Raw genomic sequence first — 26,441 nt, 5'->3', positions numbered from 1 at the left:
TAATACGGCGTGAAGTGGAAATGGGTCTCACAGCAAACGATTGAATTACCGCGTGTAGTGGAAAAGATCGTAAAATGGAAATGTGTCTTACAGTATTTGTAATTACAACTAGTGGTTGAAATTGATCTTAAAGTATACGATTAAATAACCGAGTGAGGTGGAAATTAGTTTCACATTTAACATTGAATTACGGCGAGAAATGGAAATGGGTCGTAAAGTAAACGATTAAATTATCGCGTGAAATGGAAATGGATCTTACCGATAACGATGGAATAACGGCTTGAAATGGAAATGGGTGTCGTAAAGTAAGCGTGTGAATTACCGAGTGACGTCGAAATGTGTCTTTCAATAAATGTTTAACCTTACGGAGTTAAATAGAAAAAGGGTCGTATAGTAAACGTTTAGATTACCGCGTGAAGTGGAAATGGGTCTCACAGTAAACGTTTGTAATTCCGAGTGAAATGGAAATGGGTCTGATAGTCAACGTTTGAATTACGGCATGAACTATAAATCGGTCGCATACTAAACGTTTAAATTACATCATGAAATGGAAATGGGTCTCACAGTTAAAGATTGAATTACGGCGTGAAATGGAAATGGGTATAACAGATAACGATTGAATACGAATAACTGTTTGAAATTGAAATAGGTCGTAAAGTAAACGTTTGAATTGCCGAGTGTAGTGGAAATGGGTCATACAGTAAACGGTTTAACTACCGCATGAAGTAGAAATGGGTCCCACAGTTAAAGTTTGAATTACCGAGTGAAATGTAAGTGGGTTTAATAGTCAACGTTTGAATCACGGCATGATTTTGTATTCTGTCTTACAGATGACGATTGAATAACTGTGTGAAATTGAAATGGGTTGTTTAGTAAACGTTTGAATTACTGCTTGCTGTGGAAATGGGTCTCACAGTTAACGTTTGAATTACCGCGTGAAGTGGAAATGGGTCTCACAGTAAACGCTTGAATTACCGCGTGAAGTGGAAATGGGTCTCACAGCTAACGTTTGAATTACCGCGTGAAGTGGAAATGGGTCTCACAGCTAACGTTTGAATTACCGCGTGAAATGGAAATGGGTCTCACAGTAAACGCTTGAATAACCACGTGAAGGGGAAATGGGTCTCACAGTAAACGTTTGAATTACCACGTGAAGTGGAAATGGGTCTTACAGTAAACGTTTGAATTACCGCGTGAAATGGAAATGGGTCTCACAGTAAACGTTTGAATTACCGAGTGAAGTGGAAATGGGTCTCACAGTAAACGTTTGAATTACCACGTGAAATGGAAATGGGTCTCACAGTAAACGTTTGAATTACCGAGTGAAGTGGAAATGGGTCTCACAGTAAACGTTTGAATTACCGCGTGAAATGGAAATGGGTCTCACAGTAAACGTTTGAATTACCGCGTGAAATGGAAATTGGTCTGACAGTAAACGTTTGAATTACCACGTAATGTGGAAATGGGTCTCACAGTAAACGTTTGAATTACCTAGTGAAATGGAAATTGGTCTGACAGTCAACGTTTGAATTACCGCGTGAAGTTGAGATGGGTCCCACAGTAAACGTTTGAATTACCGCGTGAAGTTGAAATGGGTCTCACAGTAAACGTTTGAATTACCGCGTGAAGTGGAAATGGGTCTCACAGTAAACGCTTGAATTACCGCGTGAAGTGGAAATGGGTCTCACAGTAAACGTTTGAATTACCGCGTGAAGTGGAAATGGGTCTCACAGTCAACGTTTGAAATACCGCGTGAAGTGGGAATGGGTCTCACAGTAAACGTTTGAATTACCCGCGTGAAGTGGAAATGGGTCTCACAGTAAACGTTTGAATTACCGCGTGAAGTGGAAATGGGTCTCACAGTCAACGTTTGAAATACCGCGTGAAGTGGAAATGGGTCTCACAGTCAACGTTTGAAATACCGCGTGAAGTGGGAATGGGTCTCACAGTAAACGTTTGAATTACCCGCGTGAAGTGGAAATGGGTCTCACAGTAAACGTTTGAATTACCGCGTGAAGTGGAAATGGGTCTCGCAGCTAACGTTTGAATTACCGCGTGAAGGGGAAATATGTCTTACACTAAACATTTGATTTATTTTGATCGCCATTGAAGGTAGTAAGCCAGTTTGCTTGTAGCTTGCAATTTAACGCTCTTATGAAATAGAAAAATATCAACTTTAACAAAATATAATTATAAAATAAATATTAAACAAACTAATTATTCATAATGAAAAATGAAATGACTATTCATACTACTATCATTACACTAGTAAGAATTTCCATCTGTATCCATATGGTCATCAATTGGTCAGCAGTATCCCTCTATTTCTTAATCGTCACATTATTGGTCAGCACTTTAGCACGACCAGAAATGACGTTTTTGTTAAGTTAGTCTCAACCCAAAGAAGGAAAATCAAAGCAGGACCGTCTTACACCAAAAACAATCAAATCCGAAAACAATGTGTATACTAATTTTAGCGTTTTACTCGTTGTGTTTACCTTTAAAAGATAATCTGTCTTACTTTTCTGGAAAAATCGTTCGCGGGGGAATAAAATTATTATATTTTTAAAGAGATCTAAAGAGCTCGTTTCCGATACTCCTTTATTGTATTTGACCTATATTACAACGACCAATGGGGTTTCTAGTTTAAGTTTATAATGACCAATGGAACTCATTATTTATTTTTTGTTAATTTATGTTAATTTTGCAGGAAGTCAGAGTAAATTCAGACCGTCTATAGACCGAAGAAAAACTGTGACATAATATTGTTTGCTTACTTCATATTAACTATAAAACTCATTTTCGCTTGTCGTAGCTCGAATGTTAACATAATACTCTGACGATTAGGGAGTATACTTGTATTATAATTGCATTAAGGACAAAAATAATGTTTACCTTTAAGGTCCTTTTCCAACCCATACGCTGTGGACTGTGGAATCAGACAAAAGTTTCTCAGATTGTCCCAAAACTCAAATCCATCCTTGTTAGAGAGTTTGACTTGGACCGGTTTGTTCAATCTTTCACCAACTTCAATTAGTTTCATCTCGGCTGTAATATAAAACTTATATTTAAGGTATGCGATACCCAAATATGAGACCTTGGGATGCCTGGTGACCCCATTTTATTGCTGTTTGGAAGACATTCATGTACTGGAAATAAATGTACAAACACTAAATAAATTTAAGGAATCCCGCCCTCATATAAGGTAGTTCTCTGAAAGCTCTAAGTATTTTGTACTCATGGGATTATGCAAACCGTACACGTATTCTACAATTTACCAATTTAAAATGAATGAACGAAATAACGTTGTACATTAAGTCATTGCAGCTTGTATTTGTGTTCTCAATTTTAACTGAAATTGGACGAAAATGACATATTTCGCAATCTTTGAAAGCCAAAAGAACTTGTTTTTTTTATATTTAAGCTTACCTACATCGTATAAAAGCCCTCCAACTAGCCAGTAAAGTCCGGGTATTTCACAAGTTAATTGGCCATAAACATGTGTAAATACCAATAGGATAATTAGATTAGGAGACATTATTGACTAATCAGACAAGCATCTGTTAAAGGTTATTAGAATACACGATACACAAAGGTAATATCCCATCTAATACTTTTTAAAGATTAAAATAATTATTTAAGAGGTCCGCCCCAATATAGCGTATACGTTTTATTTCTGAAGACCGAATGAAAAGACAAACGAATTTAAACCTTGTATAAAACATGATAGGTTGCGTTAAGTCAAACACCGCGTTAATTAAGCACTACTATTTTGTAACAACCCTCGAGGATAAAAATTGCACATTAATGGATCTTACCCTCTGTTGGATTTCTCAGCTTGCTTATCGCGTACAGCAGTCTTTTGATGTGACCTAAAGAAAACACCATTATGTCATAAGTATATGTTGAACGTAACCACAGAGATGCTGCGAAACCCTCCTTGTACGGGGTCATGTGCGTGTGGACTTCTTTTTGTGCACTACGTTATTCAGGTACGTGTATAATGTTCAAGTTTAGAATGGCATGTACGGTAACACGAGAATATTGGTTTATGCGAGGATAAGCCAACCTTCAAGAACACATTTAAAGAAAACAAATCACAAACGACGCGTTATGCACCTCTCTTTACATGCAATGCAAATATACGTCTTAAAATATAGTACTGAAAATTCTGTCCATTGAATTTAGATTCTGAAGAATTTTGACCGTGTAATGCAACGTTTTGGTAAGTTAAGAGAAATGTGACATCTTCAGATACCCACGGCTGACTAATTTCGTAACTCTGCATTTATCACCAGTGGGTTAAATCCACTACATTCCACCGTTTTAGCCTTCATCATCGAACAGTAATCGTTTTATGATGTTTAAGAAGACGAATTTCACTTTGTTTGTGTCTGTAATATGTATGGCGATTACACAAAACTAATTTAAAAAGAAAATACTAATTTGGCCTAGTATGATGAAATGTATTGATCGCATGCAAGGCAGTTTAACTTAATTTGTTTCAGTTTATTTTAGAAGCATTTATACGTCACAACATTAAAATTTACTGTCCAAATTGAAACGAGTTAATCACATATAACTTCATAATTTTAATATCTCTCAGCATTGCATAGCATATAATTATCCTGCATCCAGTGTGTCTGGTTGTTAGTCTAACCTCATTGTTCATATAATTGTATTACTACTCAATTTAAAGTAAATTATTAACATAACTGTGTAATTGATGATATTATCTTTCTTAGTTTCAAGTTTATACCTATCATGTTATCGTTGTATATCTGTTTATATTGTATAACAATCTATATCATGTTATGAGGAACACATATGTGTTAAAATAAGTTAATAAATGTGATAAGTCCTTCATAATGTTTTACTTTTTTATCAAGGAACATTAATGATGCTGAAAGTTCAGTGGTGTTAATGGATAATTAACCACGACACTTAACGATTAATCGATATGTTAAATTCGTGAAATACAGTGAAATGTCACACTTACCTGTTAACAATAAACATAGGTAATTTATTTGTCGTTTTCATTTTATTTACAGAGTCGAATTCATTTCTTTTGATTTTCGAAAATGAGTTATATTCTATCATTTTAAGTACACATCAAGAGCTCAAATGAATTTGATTGTAGTACCAGCTAATAAACTGTGACAAAATTAATCACTTAAAAATTGAAACTTCAAAGGACTTATTGACAAGCAATTTTGATGCGGTTATGATGGAACTACTACGATAGAGCAAGCACGCAGTGTGTTTCTTAGTGTGTAATGTTATCTTTTTTCGGACATACACTGATAAAACATGTCAACATTCATCATTTGTAGCTAAAAAAAACATCTGGCCACGAAACATAATGCATATATATTTACATGTATTAATGAAATACATGTTTCCCTTGTCGAAAATTACACGAGCCTGAAGGTACATTAAACAACCAAGTAAAACTGTTTTTTGGCTAAGTAGTCTTACTTGAGGATTTGTTTAAAAAAAACTGTGTTTTATATTGTTGAGCCTGTAATTTAGCATATTTAAATTTTCTATATTAGAATTAGAAATTTTGACTAGTGGTTGGAAGTATATATTTCTAAGGCTGCTGTTAAATGCATTCCAGGTAAAACACAAACTGAGAAAAGTGTTGTAATGTTTTATTCATGAGATCTCCATCATCATTAAATTGGGCAATGCTGAATAATTATGCTTTCACAGTTACCGGGGATAAATCATATGTAACCAATATTTTTATGGCAAAACATTTTGATTTATAATTATAAACATGTAGGTGAAATGCCCCTTTCTGTATGCTGTATTCAAGCTTTTTATGAGCCTTCTCTACACAAGTAAGGACTCGCAATACGTAATAAAAACTTAAGAGAGTTTATGATTTGGTTCACAGACATTTGTATGAACTTGGTTAAGTTGGTATGCAGGATCATTGGTATAAAAGGTAATTGGGATTACGCTCTATAATTTCAAATGTCCATGTACTAGAGACAATCCGAGAAAAAATATCAATGGCTCAACGAGAGTTTTAATATAATATCGCAACAGCTTGTTTTACATTCGTTGTAGAATAAACAACTTAAAACTATCTAAATATACATATTTTATAATTATGTTACATTTTTCTATATAATACAGAGCAAGAGCCGTTATAAATGCCACTCTATCAGTGAGTAAGTCACTATAATCAAACCAATCATTTATCAATGATTCAAATCATTTAGATTAATAAATACTTCGAATAGTGTAACATTTTGAGACGACTTTTTCTCAGCATATTGACAATGATAACGTTTGATCAGGACGTTTTTATTTCGTAGTCAGCATTCATTTCGATTCTTTGAGATCCAAACAACACTTGCAAACAGCTACTTGTTTCTGCCTTAAATGGGGATGTAACATCAATATATATCAATGCTACTTACTTTACACGAGCTAAATTAAATAATTCTCTATTTTGGCGAATATGCCGAAGCGTTTTAAAACGAGCGATATCATTGGCCAAAATATCCCCATCAAATCATGACGCACCAATGAAATGGCTGGATTTGACACACCCTAAACAGACGAAATGTGAGCGAAATAACCATGTGTGATATATGCAGAACAACGGAATGGGTCAGCAGTGGGTAACGACGATTTTTTTTCAGAGCATAACATAGGCTGATGCAATTAAACGATATTAGTCACAGCAACTTAATCAGGAATTTGAAAACAAAGAACATGTCCAGGGGCCAGAATCACTAACGATTTGGGTCTGAGTTTGTGGAAACCCTACATATCAACCGACTATCATAGTATTCCCTTTATGTCATATCTTTAATGTATTTTTTTTTTTTTGAAATATAAGAATAGTTATCTTTAAAACGAACGTTAACAATCGACTACAAACTATCTATTTCTTTCGCGTTATATTGCGCAAGTCGATTTGCCAATGCGCACTAGGCTTCAGCATATTACGGACTCGGAAAACACAGCGTATTATACGAAAATTCGGTCCGGTGTCCATATCATATGTTTATATCATGTACTAGTTTAGACGGAAATTTAACGGGTATGGAATAAAGAAACATCCTACCAATCTTTTTTATATTAAGGTCGCGCTCGATATCGCTCCTTGAGAAGGACTTCAATACCTCCATATCTTTTGCAATTCTAATCTGTTCCTTCTTGAAGTTCTCCTTGTATATCCCCAAGCCTATGTTGTCCAGCCACTCATCAACTGTTTTCTAAAATGCAATTTAATTAAGGATAAAAATTCGACATTTTGCATTTTATTGGGGTATGGTATGCAATGGGGCTGTTCAAAATGGGTGGAGTCCGAAGGAAATGAAAGAAATGCAAAATGTCGAATTAGGTTTAATATATGTTGCATTCATTTACAATCTATCACCCAAATCGCAATATGATTTTATGAAAAATTATTTATTGCTTTTATGTTCAAGGATGTTTTATTGCTCTTGTTTTTTGTTTTTGTTTTGTTTTGTTTTTTAAATTAGACAATCAAAATATATTTGTACCTTTACATCTATGCGTGTAGATCTTTTGTATTAAGAAGATATTGTCTAAATACTTCACTGCCCCCATAAATGACGCTGTCCGATTGGTTAAAAGTGGTCACGTGTACAAGAAAAATAACTCACCGGTACAAAGGCTTGAATTTCATAATCTGGAAGGCGCTTGATATTTTCCATAAAAAAACTTTTCAAGCCTGCACCTGGAAAAAGGGATTATGTTATTAACTGTGTTAGCTGTGTATGGTGAACACGGCATATTTCATTAAGGAAAAGTCTGTCAAATTGTGGTTAAAATCACTAAAAATGTTAATTCACCAAAGACATATTATACCACGATTTATTAATTAAAGTGAATAGCTCATGTTGGGTAAAAATAATTATGTAAATGTTATTATGAGTAATCTTCCTACGTTTAAATGTAGATTTCTTGACCAGTTTATTCAAGACGGGGCAAAATTACAGCATCTTAATTTAAAATTGTACCTTTTCCTTAAATTCAACAATTTCCTTAACTGTTTTATTCCACTGGTAAAAAGTGTTATATTAAGTGTATATTCTGCAATAAAAATATTGAACCTTTTTGAAAAATGAAAACACCATTTCAGAGAATTAGTTTTTTTCAAGAAATATAGCAATTCCAAATTATACACTTAAGTCAAAATATGTTTAAATTTTATAATGAAAATGTTTTAAAAAGTATTCATCTTTTTTGGCAATAATGTGATACTAAGAAAAATGTACATTGAAAAAAACACAATTGAGAGCATTTTAACGGATAATCATAAAACACAATGTTTTGGTTGATACGAACAAGTCTAATAAGTAATTTGCCTACATGAAATAAGATATTCAAACATGTTAGACTAAAGAAATTTCGAGAATTTTGGGCCAGGTTATGAGTTAGCTGGATTGCACATTTAAATAATTTGAATGGTTAACAGTAATTATAATATCAATACACATTTTGTCAAACAAAACCATATTATTGTTTTATATAATGGGCAATAGGTGCGTACGTGTAATGTGTCACGTCCCAGTATGTATAAATTTATGGAACTCTTTAATATCGAAAATGAAGCTATTTTGAAAAATGTAAGTGTTTATATTTTTCAAGCATTTGAATTAAGAAATACTACGTTGTATTCCATTTAATGTGTATAGGTTTGTTGCAATCGTCGTTAATTTGTTTGTTAAGAAGTACGTAGTGTTAGTGCACCTCTCTATACGTGTATAATTATGTATTTATTTATATTATTTATTTATATCAATTCTATTTCATAAATGTGTGTTTATTGTATATTGCTGCTTTTGTCGCCATTGTATATGTACATGTTTTGCCAGATGGGTCTATGACCTTCTTGGAAATAAATGTTCTGTTCTGTTCTGTTCTGTGTGAGTTTGTACGCATTTATGGGATAAATAATTAGGGGGACCAGAAATTATTTACTTCTATACCTTGTTAATCAATTTTCAATCTGTACTTTTTAAATGTGTTAGTAGTAATCAGAAACGTTACAGCCTGTTTGAACATTATATATCTGATTTGTATTACAAATGTTATGTGTTTTACAAGTATTTACCTCTTTTCACATATTGTATGTGTTGAGTGTAAAATAAAACTGAAACTGAACTACATCAGAAAGAAATGGTTTATCATAATTAGAACACTAGTAGTTGGAACTTAGAAAGCAATACTTACTTTTCACACCTACATCTTTTAATTCCTTTTCACTCATTCTGCTGATGAAAATAGTATTTTCGAATCCATGCTCCTTAAATCTCTTTACCAACTCATGTTGCCCCTATAAAAGTTGATGACCTCTTACATTTGAATATGTAAAAAGAATTTCGAAATTGCATCAAACAATATAAAAATTAAAAAGCTCTCAAATTAAAACAGAACAAGTGACAAGTTAATGTATCCGATGTATATTGACATTGTTAGTATGCCTGTATCAAATTGTTGATTGATCGGTCATTGATTTAACATATCTAATAGTCAGTAAGTAACCCACTTTCAATGATTGCAAAATTATATGGGGTCGACTTGCATCAAAATTAAAGATGCACTCTTATTCCCAAATAACATTTACCACAATTTTTTTTTAATACGAAAAATGATGAATAGATATGGAAAACAATGGCTCTTATGAAGAACACCAAATTAAATTTGAAAGATCGGTGCAGAAAACACAGTATTTCTACCTTATCAAACTAGACCACAGTAAATCTTTTAGTATTCACCAATCATTTTATATTTTTGCGTTTTCAGCTATTTAATACACGGTTACAATCTTGTTATCAGTTAATAATATATTCCATAAATGCATTATTTAGTATAAAGTTAAAGGTTTATCACTCAAAATTTATGTTTGTTATACATGTATATGTATTGATTTTGAATAAGAGTGTCACTTTAAACATGATTAAACGTTTAACATTATTGACAATGGCTTGACGAAATAGAAGCTTATTTGTACATCGGATACTTCATACCTAAAAGGAGTTTAAAACGAGCATGAATACGATCACTGATGTGTTTTATTGATAGGATCTCTGAGATAATATCCTTTGAGCACACCCTGTTACATGGTTTCGCATTTGTACTCTTGGGTACCTTTCCGAAACTACCCCAAACACATCATATAAATAAAACATGTTAAGGTTACGTTAATCTTAATTATATCAACTAACTGGAGTGTCCCTTGATTCTTTGGGAAGCCATTCCTCGACTGTCCGTACTTTGTTTTCAGTACCTTCCTCGTCGTCGCTGTTGTCGTCAAAAACTGCATTGAGATTTCCTAGACAACAAAAATAATACGAAAATAGGGTTTACTGGCTTAACCTTTCGATCCTCCTCAAAGTTTTCAAAAACTGCGTTTAAATATTCTTAACAGACGTTTATAATCACAAAAAGCTCATTTAATGGAAGATGAAACCACTGACAAACTTAAAAAAGAAAAGGTTGATTAAAACATGGCAGCTTGTCTTAACTTCTTTTTAACCTTGAAGCGTATATCAAATGCTCAGATAATTGAAAAGCCAATCTTTGTACTAAACAATGTAAATTATTGATATGCATGAAACATTTCATAGAAAAACTATTCAATAACACTAGTTTTATAAACATCTCGATAGTTTATGCTACACTCGTTAAACTCGAAAAAATATATTTTGAATCTTACCGGCTACGTTCGTTTCTTCGTTCAAATCGCCAACGATACCCATATCAAACCTCACAGATTTCCTATAAGTATGTCAATAACTGTTGTAGTTTTGTAAGCTAAACGTTTTCAAAGTTTTTATGTTTCAGTGGAGCAGTCACAAGAAGGGGATATACAGCTAATCAAATTTAAAACAACAGCATCTGTATAGTTTATACGCATTTCTTTTAGCTAGATTGTGACGAAAACTGACAGCTTATAGAAACACGCTCGAGTACGTTGCCTGGGCAGAAACAAGTACTGGTGTCTATTTCGAGAGGCCATGAGAAGGTACCCCTCTTGTGGATCGAACACATAACCTCTCGGGAGAGAGGCGGACACCTATACCACTAGACCACTCTCACTCTCTTCATATATCTGTATATTAGGTGTTTCACCATACGTGCTACAGTACATGCATTTATTGCAATGCACCGATACCACCGAGCAGACGATAAAGAGAATCACTGTTTAAACAAACATTGTATCAAAACAAGAACACACTCATAAAACATATAGGATCTGACACGAGTTGTCATTTAATACAAGATTTTATTAAACGAGTTTATGAAATTTGTTAGTAAGCGAGCCAGTTGGGGATTATTGAAATAAGAAATAGCCGTTTCACAGCATTTATAGATCAATATGTAATTTTAACTCTCATGATGCATTTCAATTTCATGGACGAGTTTAATAAAATTCTTGTATTAAATGACAACGGGTGTCAGATCTTTTTATCACATGCTTAAAACGGTGTTTTTATTACCAATTTAGTTCCACTTTCTGAACCGATTGTTTGACAGCCAAAGTACTCAGAGTAGAATGTCAACGATGCGCCATATAAATAGTTCCAAATTAAAATGACAAAAGTAACTAGCAGTTACCATGTTTTAATACTGATAAAGCGCTTAACAAGTCACAACTATAAAAATGTGTTGTAAAATATCCAACAACATGAATAACGAACGATTTTAACCAAAAAAAACAATAAGTACACAATTAGTGATGAAACGATTATCGAGTACAGTCGATAAATCGTCGCTGACAATGCTATGTCGGCGACAATCGATAGTGGTTGTACAAAATCGATGTCGCTAATGTTACTTCCGGTAACTACGTATTGTTTTTTTTTTGGTTTCTGATCAAAGTCCAGTAAATGTCAATTTTTCCTTCCGGTCAATTCTCGTTGAATTCATTTGAAGTTTAAAACTTAAGTTAAGTTATTAAAGACCGAAATGTACATACTGTTTGCAAAAAGCATAACTATAGCATCACACGTACTGATTCCAGGTTTAACCATTTCAATGATCATGACTATACTATGTATAAAGAATGTATTCCTTACTGATATTATGAACTTTCGATTATTGTCCGATTGTAAATCGAAATGCTTGGTCCGATTCGATTCGATTATCGATAGCAAATGGAGTCCGATTTTCAAACACTACTCATAATACAATAGGAACTACGAGACAAGCCAAGTAGCCAAAACGTCAACGATAACCATGTTTATAGACCCAAGATTGAAGGCCAAGCAATTACTGATCGAGATACACACTACGGCACAAAACAAACAAACACGAAGAGAACATTATGCATTCAAATATCTGTATTAATAAATGTATGAGATACCGCCTAGGAACATCCAGCTCAGCATCGAGATCGATTTGGGTATCAAATAGTAGGTGATTACTCAATTCATCTTCTTTCCCATACATTTTTAACGTGTCTAAGTATTTACTTAGTATATACCTCGTACCTAAAATCAGAGATCTTGAGAGATGTGGGCTGCTCTTCGTCTACCATTGACTGGGATTCCTGTGTCGTGGTTTGTCGACCCAATGACATTGTTCGCATTGTTGTCGTCTTTGTTTGTGGAAGCTCAGTTTGTGTGCTTGATGTTGCAGAAGTTAATTGCTTTTTAAAGCAGCAGCTGCAAAAAAAGAACATTGGTTGTTGTATACATTCTTGAATAGCGTTATTTCTGAATCCCCAAATATAACATTGTTTTTTTAGTGTAAGATCGCTATATATTTCACCGAGCTATATTTTACTAATTGCGTAGCCACGAGTGAAACATTTACTTTCGGTGTTTACGAGTTGAAATATATTGCGATCTTACACTGAAACAAACATCGTTTTCCTCTTTATGTTATATGCCTAAAAGGATGTAAAATAACATTTATAGATTTTCAGAAAATTGCGCCATTTTGTAATTCGGAAATGACGTCGTTGGAATTGGGTATCAGTCCTGTGCGCGCCGACGTTTGATTGGATTGTGAGAGCGGGCTTAATTTTCTAAACATTGTGGGCTTGGTGACCACAAACCAACCCCAAATGCACCCAGGCCTGGAATTGAACAATGGGTCTGGTTGAATGGTCAGATTTTAGAAATCCACCAAGTACATGCTTGCGATTCACAATAAAAAGAAAGCGTTAACTATATTTGAAGTAGCATTGACCTTGACAACACGTCACTATTTTATTTAAGTAACAGAAAACTATGACGTCATTTTTCCGATGACGTCATTTTTTTCAAAATATCTATTTCTGCCTGTCGATGTTTAAATCGAAAAAACAAAAAGTGTTCTTTTTATAAAAAAAAAACGACTTACATATTACATGTATATAGAAGACCTATTTATGTTTTTCGCGGTTCAAATACTAATGGCCTGTGAATTCTTTACGTACTTTGATAGCTTAAGAACAGGGCTGCTATTCAATATTTGTCTTAATTGGATCTAAGAACGATATTACTTACTGGATTACTTTTTATTAATAACTGACCGAAAGAGTGAATGAAGGCAATGATGTACTACAGTTGAATATTGAAAACCACTCCAGTTTTCTATACGTCCCAGGTCGATAATTTAGCGTTTATGTTATATAATATACGAGCTAACAAATAGTTTACTGTTTGCCTTTACAGAGCTTAATTTTCATTACAATTCTTAACTATCAAAACAGCAAAATGGCGTTGTTAAAATGATACATTTTTATATACGTGCTGCATTGCAACACATTATGTTTTTGTTGTGTACTTACAAGAAAAAGGATTTGAATGCCTTAGTCAGTGAATCTTGCCAGCTTTTGTTAACTTCCCGGACCGAGTGTGTTTTTACCTCTCGAGTACCTACATATTTTAAAACATAAAACAATATTAAAAGACAGCTAACGCACAAAATATAGCACAGATCAGTTCAATTTCAATTACTTAAGATAATGCTTAAAATTAGTGGCTAGTCTCTTAAACAATTCTCATTTGTAAAGAAATATATCATTTTACGTAGAAAGTATAGAAATAATTACCAAAATGCAACTGTCTGATGTTCGACATATTAAAAAGGATCACATGATGCTTATGTGATAAAGCGATCCAAGAAAGAAAAAGTTGTTAATGTAACAAAGAAACCCGGGACCTTGAATCTCGAGAGATAGTCTGAGATAAGTATGTGTAAGTTCACTATTTACAACTTGATATTTATTGCATAATAAAACATTAGCGGGCGATGTATTGTACGGATATAGTTAGTGATTTTCCAATTCATCATTTCGCCCACACATTCTAGCTTAGCCGTTTTTGTTACATTTAATACTTAAATTTCAGTTTTTACCTAATCCGTATGTGCAACATGACCGATTTTGACCAGATTGTTTCATTCTTATAATATGTTGTATGGTCTCTTTCTTATGGGAGTCTTTTGCGCAAGCCCAGTAGACGTATTTTTTTCTTGCATACCGGACGTGTGTTTCCGGTCATGTGACCAGTGCTGGAAAAACCATCTTACAAACCCCATGTAAGATGAGTCACGCGCAACAAGGCGCCACTTCTTATTTCATTTTTTGTATGGTTTATGAACAAAATATTATGCCATTTCAATAAAGCACAATCAAGTATATATGTTTGCAAGACTTTTAATTAAAATTGAACATAAATAATCGTTAAAAAACGCTAATTTTAGTTATTCAAAATTACTGCGCTCTATGACGTCGGTAAACAACGTCGCACGCGCTTTTTGTTGTAATTGTACAAAAGTTCGTTTTCAACGTCATTTTTTCCACAAATTGATAATTTAGGTATGCAAGAAAAAATATCAATCATGTTTTTAGTCCGGATCGAAAAATCCGACCCTCGGGCACGCTGCGTGGCCGGTAACTCGGCAAGCCTCGTTACCGGCTTACGCGCGTGCCCTCGGGTCGGATTTTTCGATCCGTACCAGACACACATGATAGATACTTATATTCTTATGGGAGTCTTTGCGCATGCCCAGTAGACGTATTTTTAACTATAATCCAGTTAAGATGCACAAGGATCAAGATTTAACAGACACACACAACACACAATACAAAAAGCACAGTTGCCTGACGTATCATATAAATATTAACTGCCTTGAGGGTGACAGTGCATATTGTCAACCTGAGGTTAATACCGTCTATCGAGGCGACTAAAATACCATATTCACTGACAGCTGCGAATCTTGCTTCCATTGCCAAGAATTGTCGGCTGGTAAACAAAGCGCTCAGACAATACAGACTTTAAGTAAAATACTATCAATTAATCCCGTATTCGTACCGTATTGCCAATTTCATATGTTCTATAGAAGTGAGGTTTTATAATAAGTGCCTTTTAAGGTTGCAATGCCAGTTTTATATAAATCATAATTTTTCACATACAAATCCAACATGGCGGCGTATTTGTAGCGTTTTTTCAATTTCATGACGTCAGAGGGTAACAGTGCGGCAGAGGGTGATAGTGCGGGGTGATGGACGAAAATATTGCCCTGGCGTTTTTACTATATGTTCCATAGAAGTGAGGTATAATAATAAAATATATTATTTATGTAAAGGGTACCGTCTATGAATGATCAGTGAACCAGGTGTTCACTTGGAGTTTTACGTGAGCCCGCAACCCGTACATATAAAGGTGTTTTCTACAGTTAGACAGTTGGCCCCTTAATGCAAGTACTTTATATAGTAAGACATACTTGAGGAATTTGGAGTGGCCCGATAAGGCAGGTGGCCTTTTAAAGCAGGTGACCGTTGAACCAGGTTTGACTGTACAGTCGAACCCCGTTGTCTCGAACCCACAGGTAGCGGCGAAACATCCAGAGCCTCGGAAAATTCGGGCCAAGTGGGAGTGCTTATATTCAGTTTAAAGAAATCAGTCCTTTACATCCAGGTCAGTGTCGTCCTATACATCCAGGTCAGTTTGCATATATAAGTATTAAACATGCACATAACATATACGTACCCCAAGATCGATCGGTGATGTTACTGATGCTGTAGATCATTAAGACGAGATAGCCAGCCGGGATACAGAGGAAAAACCAGACGCCGTGGAGTAGATAGACAAACTCCCAAAGATGTAAGATTCCAGTGATGAAAAATATGCCAACCATTATCCCGAGGTAAAGAGTTGTAATTGATATGGGGAAGCTTGCTTTATTGATAACTGAAAAGTAAAACAGTAAGCTCAGAAGTAGCATGCAGATACAGATATATATTAAGTTTATCGATATTAAATTGCGCAGAGTCATCTTTGAGCCTTTTTACAGACACACCCATGTTGTGATTTTTGTATATACAAAACATTTACATGTAGATTTTACAAATAAAACGTCAATAATAAATGATATCATACCAGTGTCACTGTCTTTGCTAAAGTCATTTGCAATCTGAACTGCAGCACCGACCATTACAGCCGACATGATTACAGCGTACAGGAATGTTAAAAGTTTTGCAACCTGAAAATAACGTAATGAGATTGTACATACTTATATGCTGTGTGTAATAGATGGCCTTTGCTGATTTGTATTTCGCCGTTTGCATTACCGAGCCTAAGACCTGCCTGAAACGCAGTAGGATCTGACCCACCGACATGCATAGCTGACATGATCACAGCGTATAGAAATGTTAACAGCTTCACAGCCTGAAAATGACATGACCGGAACGTGGTATATATGATGCGTGTTCTAGATAGGAATTGGCAGTTGCTTTAGTATTTAGGCGTTTGACCACAAGTACCGATTATCACAACTGACATTATCACAGCGTATATAAATGATAACAGCTATACAACAACCTGAAAATGACATGAACGGTGCTTTACACATATATTGAGTGCACCTTAAGTCTTGAGTGTACCGAAAATTGCTAATGCCCTTTGTAAAAGCAGAACAGGGGCCGTATTCAAGTATCTTAGTGAATATTTTCATCTTAGTGAAAAATTTCTAATTTTTGACAAGAATTATTTTAAATACCCTCTACTTTTCAACATATTTATTCATATGCATATATTGTTAAGACCATTTTCTTGCTTATTTCCATATTTTTGGTGGATAAACATTGTCCATTTTCTAAAAAACTAAATTAGAAAAAATGACAATTTTTCACTTAGATAAAAAAGGTTTCTAAGATGCTTATTGAATACGGCCCCTGACAACTAAATATGAGACAATTGCATCGTTCAATAGCTTATGCGTTAGTGCAACAGCGTTTGTGAATCAATAATTCAACGAAAACTACAGTGACAAGCCCAGTGGTCGAACATATTTACAACTCAACTTCCATTCCTTAAATGAACTACCTTTCGGCAATTGCGTTCATCAATCGATGAACGCAACATCTTCGGATATGTTCGGATCGCAATTCATTGCATAAAAATTTACATGAAAAATATTTATCTTGGTATTGTTTGTATTGTGTCAGAAGGACCCTTAAAGTATAAATCAACATTTTAGAAAGTGTTCATTTTTTAAATTTTAAATGTATAGTTGCCATAACTGTTTGAATTTTACGTTTAAAAGTGATTTTAAGTTGTTGATCTTTTCCCGCGATATTGTGACGGCATTTGAAAAAATGCTTTCGGTTACAGTCGGTTCGTTCTATTTACAGAATGGGTAGGAAAGGGTTACTGAAAGTTTTTTTTTTTAAATGAAATTAAGTATTTTTTAACAATTATTGATTGAAATAATGAACTATGAGTGTAAATATAAGTAATGAATTGCGGGTTTGATGTCATTATCGGGGATATGAACGCAATTGGGCTGGTCAAAGTACGCGTGGAATCCTTCGGACTCCACACACTTTGACCAGCTCAATTGCGTTCATACCCCGATAATGACATCAACCTCGCAATTCATTCCTTAAATAAACCCTGTTTAGAGACAAAAAGCATTGGCCTAAACGACAATGAACTACAGATACAAACGTATAAACACCACATACACAAATACAAACAGATCCAAATGATAGGATTACCGCCTTGGAACGGCCAGGGACACACAAGATCAATGGAACACGATTATACTTGGAGCTTAAACTAGTATGTATGGCCATAACCTCACACTTGTCCCAACTTTTATCAAAAATTACAATATTAAAAAAATATAAGCCTCATCAGAGCCAGTATCAACTTGAAAACAATGAAGAATAAAGGAAAAATAACATATAAACTTATAAAGTATTTTCAAGTACTCAAAGACCGGATACAAACATCACCTGCAAACGAATGAATCAAGCCGGAGCAACAGTGCTAGCTCTTAAAAGGTACGATCAAGTCATTCAAAATTAGTTCTTATTCAAAGGTGGTTCAGCAATTTATATCGGATCCAGAATAGGCGCGGTTGAATACTGGCTAACGTTCTAAATTTACTGTTATTTAATCAATTTAAATGAGTCATGTGTACAAACATAAATCATCTAACTAACGTTTAGCTGCGTTTTTGATGACGTCAACAGGCACGTAGCTGCGTATCCCACGGTAACAAGTACTTGTAGCACAACGCTGGTCGTAACGCCGATATTCCAAGAGTATTTGAGGCCACCTGTATACAAATAAAGAGTTGTGCTTGTAAAATAAGCTTACATGTGGTAATGGTCAACATTTTGTGCAAGAGTATTACAGCAGTTACTGAAAAACGACGTGTATACATTTGCACGTTTGATGCAGATTGTACTGAATTGTGTGGTCCATTATTCAAGGGTGTTATTTTCAAATTATCTCGCGCAATTATAGCCATATATACCGACCCATGTTCATCATCACAAAATTTGTTAACAATATAGATTAAATTACGGTGACATCCCGGTAGCTTAACTAACGAAACCCTTGTTAAGGTTAAGGCCGTTCAGACACTAAACGAGAGACACACGACTTCACAATACATATACATAAGCATATCTTAAGTAGTACACGTGTGGTTGACCACCATGCAATGGTCACCGAAACAGATGTGCATTGGGTTTAAACTAATTTATGATCACTCAACCTCACACGTGTTCTAATATATAGTCGAACCCTGTTGGCTCGAACTCCGAGGGACCGGCGGAAATAATTGGAGCCATCCAGTTACAGCCAACGAGGAAATCGAGCCAAGCGAGTTCGATCCAACGGGGTTCGAATTTATCTTCAAAAATGTTTATGTACGGCACACATGACGAAAAACGACCTTGGAATAAAACATTTATAGTTAGTAATGCTACAAGCTGTTTACTGACACACGCACGCACGCACGCACGCACGCACGCACGCACGCACGCACGCACGCACGCACGCACGCACGCACACACACACACACACACACATATAACGTACCGGTTACTACCAGGATAACTGAGCTTGGACTTATAAGAGTGGCACTCAATATGATCATCTGATACACTAGGAAAATGATTGACACACGGGGGTTCAACTTTGAGACTGAAAACATAAATGGGTTAAGCTGAAAGCCAGCGACTAAGCTTTTTTTAATAATTTCTCATATCTATATCTCAACTTATTACGCATGATTATTATCCTCAGAAATGAAATCGTATGGTACACATAATGTGTAACCTGGAAATATTATTTTAAAGCTAATTTGTCAGTAATTTAGTTTAAAACAACAACTCAATACGTTGTTTTATTTCATATCATAAAATGCACACGTGACATATTGCATTTAAATCTTTTCAAAAAACATTAGTTTAAACTTATTTTTATTGCAACGATTGTGAAAAACAACATTATAATAATCTCTTTCGTTGGCATGATCAAACGCGAGAGTGTGATCTTGTGTTTTGGGGGAAAACGGAGTACCCGGAAGACACCCACTTGTGACCACAAACCAAACTTACATAAGCCCGAGAATCGGGAAGCGTGTGCAAAAACCATTGCCATAATCGGACAACCTAAAATATAACACAAAAATATGCTTGGCCATAATGTTTTAATCGCTCGATCTGACTCACTGATGCTCCATTCCTTGATTAGAAGCATCAGGTTTGCTAATGTGGACGCAACCCAGCGACGCCTCTGTTTGAAGAACTCGTCGAAGTCTTCCGGACAATGCGTACTGTTCTCTGAAGCGGCGCAATATTCAATCCGCCAGCCACTTTGGACCTGAATTGGACATATTCCTAATAGCGTTATGGGTAATGACAGTAATTATTGGTTACAGTTTGGGGCCAATCCAAATATTTTTTTGGATTCTAATTTTATTGCCCGTGAACAGAATTATAAAAAAAGAAATATTCACCTACGGTCATATACGAAATTTCACATATTGCACTGTATATACGTTAACTTCAATTATTATACCTCACTTCTATAGAACATATATTTAAAACGCCAGGGCAATATTTTTGACTATCACCCCGCACTATCACCCTTTGCCGCACTGTTACCCTCTGACGTCATTATATTAAAAATGCCTCGGTCGACAGTATTTACCTCATATTGACAATACGCACTGTCACCCTCAAGGCAGTCAATATTTATATACTGTATACCTCACTATGTCTTAACTCACCAGAAGGGTACAGAACCATCTGTCTTCCCCCATATCTTTGGTGAGGAAGTCGAATGCGTGTTCCACATTCGTTGCATACTGAGGAAGGATATCCCTGATAGCTCGGCATCTGTACACACTGAAACATCCTGGTGAACAGAGAACTGACCCAATAACATGTTCCGCCGCCTGAAAAATAGTGTTGAATGATGAAGAAATTTTGTAAGTTCGTGTCAAAATAAACAAAATACTTCTTATCATCACGGCCAGCGTACGTTAGATAATACAGTATGTCACAAAATAGTAGGCAGAATTTCCATTTGAAACAATATTAAAGTGAAAACGCAAATTTTGCAAAATGATTTTTGAGAAATCGACTAGCTAGAAATAGGCTACATATGAAAAACAGCACACCAAAGTATAACGAGTGTCTTTAGAAATCAGTTGTTTATTGCGTTTTAAAACAATTGGAACCACATGAGTTGGCGTTTCCGACGGAGAAAAGATAAGCTCTTGTAAGCACTATTTGACTTTGTATACGCACAGGTGCAAAAGGGGATTGAACTCGTGCTATTCCGTTTAGTGTTGTATGATATATACGGTTTGGTGACATGCGACCCCGAACTCATGTGAAACCCGCATTGTGTTCATTTGTTTTCAGATTTCGATTTCGATTAAGCCTTTCGAGATGCTTTGACATTCTTAGAATACTATATTTCATAATTATTTGATGATAGACCGTTGTTAGGAGTGACCTGTCTAAAGCTGAAAACAATGCAGGTTTTGCATATATTTTATGTCACATGTCATTAAATCATATTGGTCATTCGGCACTACATAATTTAGCTTGAGTTCAATCCCTTCGTACCGGTGTGAGTACGGGCATATGTAGGATTCTCAGCCTTTAAAACCAGCAATTAGTGGTACTAAGAAAAATTTGATACCAGACATGACAACCGCTCCCAAGGGTGTATTGTTTGCCCTACACGTGAAATATAATTACCTTCTGAAACCAGTGACCGATCGCGTACTCGAAAACTTGGTACCACACTAGTGGACCGCTCCCAAGGGGATGGGTTCTGGCACACACCGCTCCGACTGTGTTATCTCGGGTCATGAGGTCAAGAAGGGCTTCAACAGAGTCAGGTGTGAACCGCACGTCTGCATCAGTTGTGAGGACAAAACAGTCTTCTTCCGATGCTTTACAAAAGTAAAGCATTACCATGACAATTGACAGAAAACAGTGATTATACTAATAAGAATATACAAATTATGAATTAAATATGATAGTGTTTTGTATTATTGGTGTATAAGCTATTCCCATATCATATGTGTTTCACCATTTCTATTTTATAAGCTGGTTTGAATCACTCTCGAATCCTCTATCTTGGTAGAAATCAGAAATTATTTCATTTTTAGAGGCCAAAGGAACATTCCCCTAGTGGTGTTCAAACCCATACACTCTTGGGTGAAAGACGGACACCTTAACTTAACCATTTGACCACTTTCACCCTCTCGCTTACCATTTTCGTCTTGTTTAAGGAGAAAGTCGAGCACATATGACATGTACATCACCTGACTCCACCTTTTCTTGTTCTTGACCTTGAAAAAAATCGAAGATTAAAGTGAAGATATTCTATCTGCTTCTGAATGTAATTTCACATAGAACCTTTCGGCTTTCACCCCTTAAAATGTAGCGATACGAGATAAGCATAATGGCTTAATAGCAACTACAGGGGTAAGTAACTAAACTATATGATAAACAATAAGTAACTAAACTATTTGATAAACAATAAGTAACTAAACTATATGATAAACAATAAGTAACTAAACTATATGATAAACAATAAGTAACTAAACTATATGACAAACAATAAGTAACTAAACTATATGGTAAACAATAAGTAACTAAACTATATGATAAACAATAAGTAACTAAACTATATGATAAACAATAAGTAACTAAACTATATGATAAACAATAGGTAACTAAACTATATGTTAAACAATAAGTAACTAAACTATATGATAAACAATGTATCAGTCATCATTTTTTCGAAAAGTTCTTATATTGATACATATGTATTGCTATAGAGACAATATGGACATGCATTCTAGAATGACATTAGAAAACCGTCATAGCTACTTTCCTATTGGCCAAATATATCTATAGAAAAAGAATGTTGTTCAATGTCAAACGTTTACATATGTTAACATGAAGGATAAACTGTGTTTTTCAAATGTCTAAACATTATATCCTTGCCTCATGTACCTTTGAACTTTTAGAGATGAAAACATTGACTTCTTTCAAAATGAAGGCTATTTCGGATATAATTTTAAGTCGAACAATGTGTATTTTTAAGTAGGCTATTTTTCCCATGAGTCATATGATCACTCTTTTAATTGGCTTAAAATGTAGGTTATGTTTTGTATTGATGGTCATCGTAGTCTCCATTTATTCAAAAATAGCTTAAAAATTAGTCAAATATGTCTTTTATTACACAGAAATATATAGGAAAGTTTAATGGTTGAGTGTAACTTTTAGACTAAGAAGCATTCAAGACAATACACAACATTAACAACGATATCAGTAAATGGAAAGTAATTGGGTATGTATGAATTTGCCACTACCAATTTATGAACACCACTACATTATTTAGCACCAAACACTTTTCCTCTTACAGCATATTTGTAACAATATATTGAATATGATTATACTACAAATTATATATTTAAGTAAAGATTACTGCATACTATAATCAAAGCTTAACAAACAAAACATTAACCTTTAGATTATCTTTAAGGTGGATTCGGAACACCATTCCTTTCCCGCTGTCTGCAGCTTTTAGTTTCCATGAAAATGAGATTCCGTACGGGGTGGCGTTTTTGGTACTGAATTCTGCTTCTACACCTACAATCGACAAGGTTTAAATCAAAGCAAATTACATGTGTAAAGCGTCTATAGCACAATGTTTTACTCACTAATTCATTGAGTTTTATATAATACCATTGGGACTTTTCTGTCCGATGTTTTGAAACCAATGCTTATTTAATAATGCTAATCACCATATGAATCTGGTATTGAAGAAGATGCTGGTACACTATTGAACAGGTCAGAGACAAGACATTATAACCGATGCTACTCAGGTAGTATGTCTGGAGAATATTACACTATTTACGTCGACAATCTAGAGATAACGGTGGTGTCGAAGATCATATACTGCTAATGTTTATACACTATTATACAATTTTTACGCCGTTTAAATGACGAGATTTACCGTCGGGGGAAAATATGTGCATTTAAACGCAAATACCCACGGGTGTAAATTTTAAAAAAAAGTCTGGATGTAGGGTAACTTTGACCACGTTTGTAGTTCATATAATACAAACGCAAAAAAAAATTCCCCAGGGGATTATTTTAATTTTTTCATGGTTTTACAGTACATAATTGACAAAACTAATCATTGGAAGGAAGTTGTTATAAAACATCTCTATTTATTGTATTTATTTATTTTTATGAAATTTATCGGCAGACTGTTCCTACAAAGGACTGAAATGTTTGCAATACAATGTTTATGCACACGTTTGGCTACTCATGTATCCGGTATGCGGTCTAGTACATTATATGCAACTACCTATTGTCTGGAGACGATACTGCTTGAACCACTGCTGCTAATATTAGGCTCCTACAATAGTGTACTGCTTTTTCACCGAGGCTACTCATGTACCAGATCTACATTCCAGTACAATGTTCAATCAACGTTGTTACTTCTCTTCTGATGTTCACACGTTAAAATCAGCAACAGAAATGAAAAATGCTTCTGATTCGCGCATTTTATACCCCGGGGACCACGAGGAATTAATTTATCCATTTCAATTCGGAATATCCCATTCCAATCACAGTTATTGACTCTGAGGAGCGGGAGGTCACCTTAATAACACAACGATATTAGCCAAAGGCCATCTTTTTGTATTTAAATGAGTTCCGTTTACCAAAATATTACTATCTGCTTCAAAACCTTGCATTAATTCTTATTAAGTCACAGCTCTCCATCTTATATTCGGCTAACAAACGTTGAGGCTAAATACAATTAATTGAACAACAAACTTGTAGCAATCACGGTACTAATTCGTTTCATAAAAAACAATATTGATCACAGTACTACATTAAGCTATTCGGCCATGTATTAAGCATACATTTGAAAAAAACATTCAGATTTTCAAATGTGCAAAACATTTTAATACTGATATAAGAATCAAGGTAACCTATTGCAATATTAGTAGATCAATACACTGACAATTTACACTCCACATTTTCATTTATAGCTACTGCGCTTGTTTCTGTAGTTCGCATTGTATTAATATTAAAAAGAACCACTTACCTAGCACTGTTTCAGCAAGTGAAACCAGCTGTAGTACAAACTCCGTTGGGTTTCTGTCCTTCACAGCTCCGTCAAAGAAAACGTGGGCCTCAAAGTGCCGGTTGCCTTTTGCTTGTGCGAGATTAAGTCCTTGTATAGACTCCAGAAGCTGTTTCATCTCATAATCAGCCTGCATATTTAGGTGTAAAAGAGCAGCTTGAATACTTAGGTGAATAAAGCAGTACGCATATTAAGGTGTAATAGAGAAACCTGGATAGTTCGGTGTAAAACGGCAGCCTGGATATTTATGTGTAAAAGTGTAACCTGGATAGTTAGGTGTGAATGAACAGGCTGAATAAAATGAATGTGTAAACGAGTATCCTGAATATTTAGGTGTAAAAAAGCAGCCTGGATATTCTGGTGTAAAAGAGCAACGTGCAGACTACGGTGTGAAAGAGTAACCTTAATATTTGAGTGTAAAATAACAGCCTGCATAATAAGATGTAACAAAACAACCTGATTATTTAGGTGTAAAAGTAATAATTCGGATTTAAACTTCTTTATCTGTTCATATAATTCGGTGTTACTTACATATCTTAAATATCAAGAACATGTCATACATGCAATAATCTTTGTAGGCTACTGGGTTTGTCATTGCAGTTTTAAATGTTTTATAAGTATGATTTTGTAAATTGAATGAGCCATCTCAACCAAACCGGAATAGCTGTTTTTACACTTATGATGTTGTTGTTTTCTTTGCTAGCAATAGATCTCTCTCCGGAAATGTATTCAAGCATTAGAGGAATGGCTGATAAACTTTGTCCAACAGAAGAACAAAAACAATAATTGTTAATTGAGTTACAATATTTAAGAATTTCAACATTTTAAATGAGAACCAATCGAAGAGTGGACGGTGATATCTACTTCGTTAATTGACGTCAATAAAACCCTTTTCGCTCTAATTTTTTGAAATGAAGGTCAATTTAAATGCGATTTATTAACTACTTTCATTTCATTACCTCTCTATACATTGTTGTACAAATAAAAATCTTTGACTGCTTTGCCTTTTCAATGGGGTTTTGATGATCTTCGTCGTGGTATTCATTCTTTCTGACCAGCATCAACCATTGCTCCAGCAAGGCAGAATTGTACATGGGTGTCCAAAATAGCTGCAATAATAAAAATACTTGGAAGATTTCGTATCAAGGTATACTGTTATGATACTGGGGCACGATTCGTTAAAGATGTTAGGCGTAAGTTGAACTCATTTTATTGTCATATTTTTGTTATTGAATTTCAATCAGTTTTTAAGTTGAACACAAAGTTGAGAATATGGAAACTAGTCTGTGATGTTTCTACGGATTTAAGGTTTTCTAAGTTCTACTAAGATCCTGCTCTGATTAAAGGTTTGTGTTCTATAAGCATATAATTATGTCAATCGGTGTCTAAAAAGGTTAAAAAATGTTAAAACACTTAGTATGTCACGTATAGTTTAATGTACATGCAATAGCCAAAAGCACTGAATTGTTCGTCGGTGTACAGAACAGCTGCAACAATTTAAGTATGGATGTAGAAGTTAAG

The 26,441-nt window shown here is 34.8% G+C and overlaps 1 protein-coding gene across 1 annotated transcript in view; it reads right to left on the bottom strand.

Moving 5' to 3' along the window:
• LOC128221729 (uncharacterized) overlaps positions 1 to 26,441 on the bottom strand; it is a 40,861-nt gene that overhangs the window by 5,778 nt on the left and 8,642 nt on the right. The window contains exons 5-24 of the mRNA XM_052930330.1: positions 25,880 to 26,029; positions 24,882 to 25,050; positions 23,286 to 23,410; positions 22,023 to 22,101; positions 21,503 to 21,699; positions 20,521 to 20,688; positions 19,961 to 20,111; positions 19,326 to 19,430; positions 18,440 to 18,555; positions 16,371 to 16,473; positions 15,981 to 16,181; positions 13,775 to 13,862; positions 12,489 to 12,662; positions 10,712 to 10,773; positions 10,221 to 10,327; positions 9,226 to 9,328; positions 7,653 to 7,726; positions 7,088 to 7,238; positions 3,819 to 3,872; positions 2,896 to 3,048 (exon numbers count right to left, since the gene is read on the bottom strand). Coding sequence (XP_052786290.1) covers positions 2,896 to 3,048; positions 3,819 to 3,872; positions 7,088 to 7,238; positions 7,653 to 7,726; positions 9,226 to 9,328; positions 10,221 to 10,327; positions 10,712 to 10,773; positions 12,489 to 12,662; positions 13,775 to 13,862; positions 15,981 to 16,181; positions 16,371 to 16,473; positions 18,440 to 18,555; positions 19,326 to 19,430; positions 19,961 to 20,111; positions 20,521 to 20,688; positions 21,503 to 21,699; positions 22,023 to 22,101; positions 23,286 to 23,410; positions 24,882 to 25,050; positions 25,880 to 26,029 — 2,530 coding nt within the window. The remainder of the gene's footprint in view (positions 1 to 2,895; positions 3,049 to 3,818; positions 3,873 to 7,087; positions 7,239 to 7,652; positions 7,727 to 9,225; positions 9,329 to 10,220; positions 10,328 to 10,711; positions 10,774 to 12,488; positions 12,663 to 13,774; positions 13,863 to 15,980; positions 16,182 to 16,370; positions 16,474 to 18,439; positions 18,556 to 19,325; positions 19,431 to 19,960; positions 20,112 to 20,520; positions 20,689 to 21,502; positions 21,700 to 22,022; positions 22,102 to 23,285; positions 23,411 to 24,881; positions 25,051 to 25,879; positions 26,030 to 26,441) is intronic.

Source organism: Mya arenaria, chromosome 16 (genome assembly GCF_026914265.1).
Source record: "Mya arenaria isolate MELC-2E11 chromosome 16, ASM2691426v1".
NCBI lineage: Eukaryota > Metazoa > Mollusca > Bivalvia > Myida > Myidae > Mya > Mya arenaria.
Note: the sequence above shows the minus strand (reverse complement) of the source record. Positions and strands in the feature narration are given on the sequence as shown.